We start from the raw sequence: 6431 nt of genomic DNA, 5'->3' as shown, positions 1-6431 counted from the left end.
CTCCACACGAAGCACCCTCAGACACTGTTTATTTACCCAGAAGAGTAAGACAAATTACAGTCTGAATATCAGCTAAATGTCAGATTTGACAAATGTACTTTCACTGAACATTTAAAGGAGAAAAACCCCTTTTACAATTCTTAATGATTCATTCTATTGACCATTAATGCTTTACTTGGAGGATATTTTCCAGATATAAGGTGGGACCTCTTGGGGGGAGTCTCAGTGAATACATCTAAATAACTGCTACCAGAGAAAACTGCAAACACACTATTAGATTTGCTACAGGACATTTGTGATAAATGCATGCCAAGTGTTATTTGTAGGAGAGTGCTGCATAATTTGATGGACGCTGAAAACTGCTACTTCCTTTCGCTACTATTTTTCACATAGTTATTTTTAAACAGAATTGGTCTTGATTAATTATGTAAGCACAAGCCTGGAGGAACGTGAGGTGCATAACAGTTAGAAAAGCACAGAGTGATCAAAAAGAATCATGTTGGTGCTAAATAAGAGCAAATGTACTTGTTGATATCTGCTCTTACAAAACATATATGAATACCCTTGGGGATACCACTAGAGATCGAAAATAAGCAGGAACCCACCTGCTTAGATTCATGCTCATAACATTTTTGGAGGCCTTCTTTTTAGGTGTTTTGTATTAGTTCATGTATACAGACAACCTTCCCTCGCAAACCAAATTAACGGCTAAGATAAGCTAGCAGCTGCAGATGTTATACACTGTTCTAGACGAAGGGTACACAAGAAATGAGTGAGAAGGGTTTTTTAACTCTGGACAGCACTGTTGTTGATTGCTGGGGTCGCGAAGGTCACCCCAGGGCGAGAGTGCCGGACTCGGCCACCTCTGGATCTGTGAAGTGCTGCCTGACGTCGACCCCTAGTGGACAGGAGCTGATTTCTTACCACTTACGTTCACACACATCTTTCAATCAAACATTGGTCACGTGGTCCGGGTTTTCCCTGACTTCGATGCACTCGATTTCCTCTCTCTCCCTCTCCCGCTCCCTCTCTCTTTCCCGCTCTTTCCGTTTGGCGCGTTTCTTTTTCTTGTGCCGCTTCTTAGAGGGCGGGAAGAATGTCAAAAACACCGGTAGGATGACGAAACAGTGCAGCACTGTGCAGCCGGCCGTGAGAAGGGAGCACTTGAACAGTGTGTAGGTCAGGTTAGAAGGCACAAAGAGAAGAGGCATTATCCCAATTACAAAACACGAGGTGTTCTGCAAAATGGCAGCCCCATGCTCCTCTAAAGAGATCTTGATGCACTGCGTCCGCGTATGCTCAGTGGCCAGTACGAATGTGTAGAGGTGGGGGGCACAGTGATCCATGGCAAAGTTGAGTGTATAAATAAGGCACAGGATTGAGATACTGTCCATGTCTACATTCCAGAGCGTCATGAGACCCAAGACACCCAGTTCCACGGAGGTGACAGTCAAGATCAACCAGAAGTTCCCCAGTGGGTTAATGACCAGGAAGAAGGTGAGGATGAGAATGGTGAGCACGCTGAAACCCGATGTTAGGATGGGGGAGATGATGGAGGAACTGTAGCGGTCCATGAACACGAACGTCGGATTGAAAACGATGAACTTGATGCTGTTTATGAGGGAGAGAGGTCGAAGTCTCTCCAGCAGCTCCACGACCTCCTCCCTGGTCTTCTCGGTCGTCCTGGCCACCAAGTACATCTTGGACGCGATGATGTCGTACTCGTCTCCGTTTTTGGAGAAAATGATGTCGTCTACAAAGTGTTGATATTCTGGGCTCCTCAGAAAAGAAGTCTTGAGGATGTTGATGAAATCACTTTTGGTTGAGGCGCTGACATTCACGACCCTCAGATAGTGAAAGTAATTATCGATCCATGAAATCTTATTAAAGCCCTGGCCCAGCGTCTTGAGGTGCTCCTGTACTGTGGAGTTCCAATACTCAATGGGTTCGTAGATGTAAAACCCAATCACCGGACTGTAGTTGCTAAAGTATTTCTGTTGGGTCAGGGCGAACGACACGCTGGGTGAATTACTAGCTAGCAGATTAATTATGTTGGAGCCGTCGCTGATTTGTAAACATCCCATGAAAGAAAAGGAGGCGTAAATCAGGTAGAGGATAACCACAAACGGCTTGACGTAGGTGTTGGTAATCCATTCTGTGTAATGCTCCCTCAGGAAGTGCTGAATGAAGTGGTTCTGGTACGGTACGTTGTCGTGGTGAGTAGACAAATCGTGGCCGTCACTCATCATGGTCTTGAACCAAGTGGGCTGGCGGTCCAGATACTCCACCGAGGGGATCTTGCAGCAGAAGACGCTGTGATAGCGGTTTTGCTCCAGCTGCCCGGCAAACACCAGGCAGGAGCCATAGAATGAGAATGCGTAGAAGTAATTCACCAAGATTGCTACACACATGCTCTGGCAGAAAACCTTCACGGATTCGATGTTGGTGAAAGGGCTGGCACCCATGCCGAAGGTGATAATATAGAGCGAGCTGGTCATGGTGTAGCACACCATCACGTCGGCGAACGCATCTGCCACTCTCTCCTTGAAGGGCAAACTCTCTCTGGTTCTTCTCCAGCCTGCCAGAAGCTCAAACACACCCTTTGTTCCATGGCCTGAAAACAAAAAAAAAGAAGCAATTTATAGTTTGATGCACGGGAAATTCCCAGAGAAACTTGATTACACCGCATGTGCAATGTCAGCATGAATATAATCTACAAAAATATAAAACATGAGTAGTGTAAGACCGATATATCAGCCAGGGTAATTGCCCATTTTCAAATTATCGGCACTGGGTGAAAACTGTGCCCACTTGGCTGATTATAGTGATAGATGTGTCAGTTCCAAAATCCAACAACAGCCAAGTTTCAGTAGGCAATATACATTTTTTTGCAGTGAATTTTAAGCATTTGAATTAAATTTATTAGAAATATATTCCAAACCATTTGTCCTAATATATACAATTTTACTTTCATCCCACAGCCCTCAATCAAGTTTGATTTTGAATATTAATCTATATAAATAAATTAAATAAATTAAAAATGTGTTAAATGAGAGTTCATTTATTTTCAGTAATTACATGAATACTTTGCCATGATTAAATTGTACAGTAGAGGCCAAAAGTCTAATACTATTAGTGAAAATGCAACTATTTTTTTATTTTTCCTCTTTAATAAAAAAAAAGTATAATTACATCACTACATTGCATTCATTAAATTATCAGCCTAAAAAATTGACTAAAATGTTACCACAATTTACCTAAAGTAAACAAACTGTGCAAAATCCTCAAAGTCTCTTATTCATTTTAAGTTATGTTTCTTTGTTGTTGTTTTTTTTTTAAATAACAGTTTTCAGAAGCATACAACTTATATTTTATATTAGTATTCCTGGTGCCCTTAGACTTTTGGACCCCACTGTGCATCAGCATTTTTTCAGTCATTGGCTAGATATTGGCATGATCATTGGTCAGAATGGTCAACCATTAAACATGAGTTATGGAATAATAAGCCTTTCATGATAGCTGTAAGATGAGCAGTAATTCAATTACTCTTCTACCATCCACCTATGAGATCGCTCAAGCTCATACATCACATCTAGTGTATGCACACTGTTGCTTTTGAACATTTTAATACATTTGACTTTCATCCATCCACTAAATATTTCACTCAGCATCAAGGACATCTCAGCTCATCTCTACACACTCTGTCGCTGTCAGGGAATATGTCACAAAAACTACTCTCTTACCTCTTTCTACAAAATCATACATTTTCATTGACCTGACAGACACGGAGAAAAAACTAATTAACCATAAAGGATTACGCCAATGTAATGAGTCAGATGGACTCGCTTTCCCTGCTTTTAGCTTTATTAAGAGGAAGATCAAGTCCATTAGCTTATGTGAATTCATCTGCAAGATGAGGAGGGCACATGGTGGGCTAGTGGTCACCCGGTGGCCAAAGATTCAGGTTGCTAACGCAAAGACTGCATGTTCAATTACATACACTCATAGAAGGGGCATCACAATCTTTCTTTCATCATCAAGCACACTTAAGATAGGCACTTAGCCCCAGGTTGCTCCAAAAGGGTTGTCCCTGCAATTATAGGAAGCTGCTCTGAATAAAGCCAGCTGCTAAATGGTAATTAAAACCTAAACTACTGAACACAACGTTTGGTAGAATTAAAACTTTCAGACATCCGAGTGTGAGCATGGGTCACTACTTGCCACATTACTGTATATATATCAACAAAATCATTGTATGAGGATTTAATTTGTTGACCTGCCATCTCACAAACAACACTATTACTGCTTGAGCAATTCTTTTGCATTCTCCTATTAAGAAGATTAATTAGATTCATGAAGTGAGTGCCATTTATTATTTGGAAAATGTGCAAAGAATTGTAAGATGCTAATGGATGATAAGCAAATTTTCACTTCATCTTCGCTAAATGGAAATTGTAATCTCTTGGCTGATGGAGGCTAATTCATTTAGTTCAGTGATTCCCAATCTGGAAAGTTTCATTTGTGTTTTGTTAATAAACTAAAACTATTTAAAAAAAAAATAGTGTAGAAATTTTTACCCAGAAACTATTAGTAAATTACAAAGAAATTGCAAGTGACATAACACATTTTTAAGCAATTTTGAAATAAAAAACTTGAATAATTTTTTTATCTTGTAAACGTCTTTGTTTTATTAACAACAAAAAATCTTGCTAGTATGATAGTATGCTTTGTATGTGTGTATGTTTTGTATAATATGCACAAAAAATAAAAATAACATCTCTGTAAATTTAGTAAAAACAAAACAATAAATATCACTGAATGTCTCAAAGCACTGAATTCAGTATTAATTAAATTCAGTAACAACAAAGACAGATGATATACTTTGCATCAGAATTCACAGTAAATGCAAACACTGAACATTTTCTGCAAAAAATAACCATAACTTTCCATGTTATTTTTTTAATTAACCTTACACATAAAACAAGGATATTTTGCCACTGGCCTGCTATAAAGGTCCTCTGACGGTCTTCTCATTAACATTTGTAAAAATGTGTTTTACTCGTGTGATACATAAATGCTGATATGAGTTAAAATCAACAAATCACTGGTTTGGTGCCAAATGCCAATGCAGTGATATTTCAGCCTTACTGATGAGCCATAAGTCTAAAAAGGTTGGGAAACACTTATCATAGCATTCTTATTATTAATTACTGCCATTTTATTGATCTAAATATTAAAAATATTAATATTTGAACAACAAAAACGCATAGATAATTTAGGCGTTAGCATTTCACTGTTCTGGTTTTAGACATCATCACTTTTCAGATGCTAACATATCACTTAAACATGATGCAAGAAGGATTTCCCTGTGTAGGACAAACGAGAGGTACAGGAATGGTACTTCTAAATGTATTACCACACTCTTATTCAGAATGACATAGTGATTTCTTCAGTGTGGGCCGAGAATGAATCACCACAACATAAATGGAGTGCCATCAGGCTGCTGGTCAAGGGCAGAAAGAAAATGTGCTCAGTTCTAAAGGTCTCTAATGAAACAGGACAAAGAGACAAAACATAACTAAACTGCATATCTGCCTAGATCAAGCCTTTTTTGTCTTATGCTGCCCAACAACTCAATGAGGGAGGCTCAAGCTGTCTTCATCTACACCAAATCAGAAAAACAGTTTCTTATTATGCTACATATCATTTAGAATGAAAATAATCCAAATGGACATTATCATAAGGACTCGTGTCTCTTTTCCTTAAAAAGTCGGAAAGTTGTTAATTACAAAGAAAAAAGATAAATAGTTCCCTTTCAGTCGGAAAGGTGACATATCATGAAAATCTGACTTTTCCAGGTTTTAAGTGTTATAATCAGGTCCCCGTCATTTTGATTTCGCAAGCGACAACGGTGTACCAGCTCTAATGCCCTCTAACTGTATAAGCTCTAACTGTTCTGTCTTTGGCAGCACAGACGAGCACAGAACACTATTTGGCTCGTTTAGTTTGCACTCGAAGTAGATTGGTCTCTCTAAGCGAGATCCCAATTCGTCGGTCATCCGACGTGACGTCTCCGTGCCCTCCTTCAGGGAACGAGGGTTACCATACGTAACCGAGACGTTTTTCATTACTGTAATCTTTTAGTAACCTCAATATTTTCTAATTTCTGTTTTATGGGTTTAATCTTGCCAAGTACCTGCTCAAACTTGCTTAAAGGTGACATATCATGAAAATCTGACTTTTCCAGGTTTTAAGTGTTATAATCAGGTCCCCGTCATTTTGATTTCGCAAGCGACAACGGTGTACCAGCTCTAATGCCCTCTAACTGTATAAGCTCTAACTGTTCTGTCTTTGGCAGCACAGACGAGCACAGAACACTATTTAGAGTCCCAGCCTCAGAGGAGACAAGAGAGCAGTGGATTTATTTATTT

At 39.4% G+C, this 6431-nt stretch overlaps 1 protein-coding gene across 1 annotated transcript in view; it reads right to left on the bottom strand.

Moving 5' to 3' along the window:
• Positions 1–919: 919 nt before the first annotated feature.
• LOC107698346 (patched domain-containing protein 1) overlaps positions 920–6431 on the bottom strand; it is a 21561-nt gene continuing 16049 nt past the window's right edge. Inside the window, exon 3 of the mRNA XM_016499301.1 lies at positions 920–2614. Within this exon, the coding sequence (XP_016354787.1) occupies positions 951–2614 (1664 nt within the window). The 3' untranslated portion in view covers positions 920–950. The remainder of the gene's footprint in view (positions 2615–6431) is intronic.

Source organism: Sinocyclocheilus anshuiensis, unplaced genomic scaffold, assembly GCF_001515605.1.
Source record: "Sinocyclocheilus anshuiensis isolate Anshui unplaced genomic scaffold, SAMN03320099.WGS_v1.1 scaffold1746, whole genome shotgun sequence".
In the NCBI taxonomy this organism is placed as follows: Eukaryota; Metazoa; Chordata; class Actinopteri; order Cypriniformes; family Cyprinidae; genus Sinocyclocheilus; species Sinocyclocheilus anshuiensis.
The sequence above is the reverse complement of the archived record's forward strand: the minus strand, read 5'-3'. Positions and strand labels throughout refer to the sequence as shown.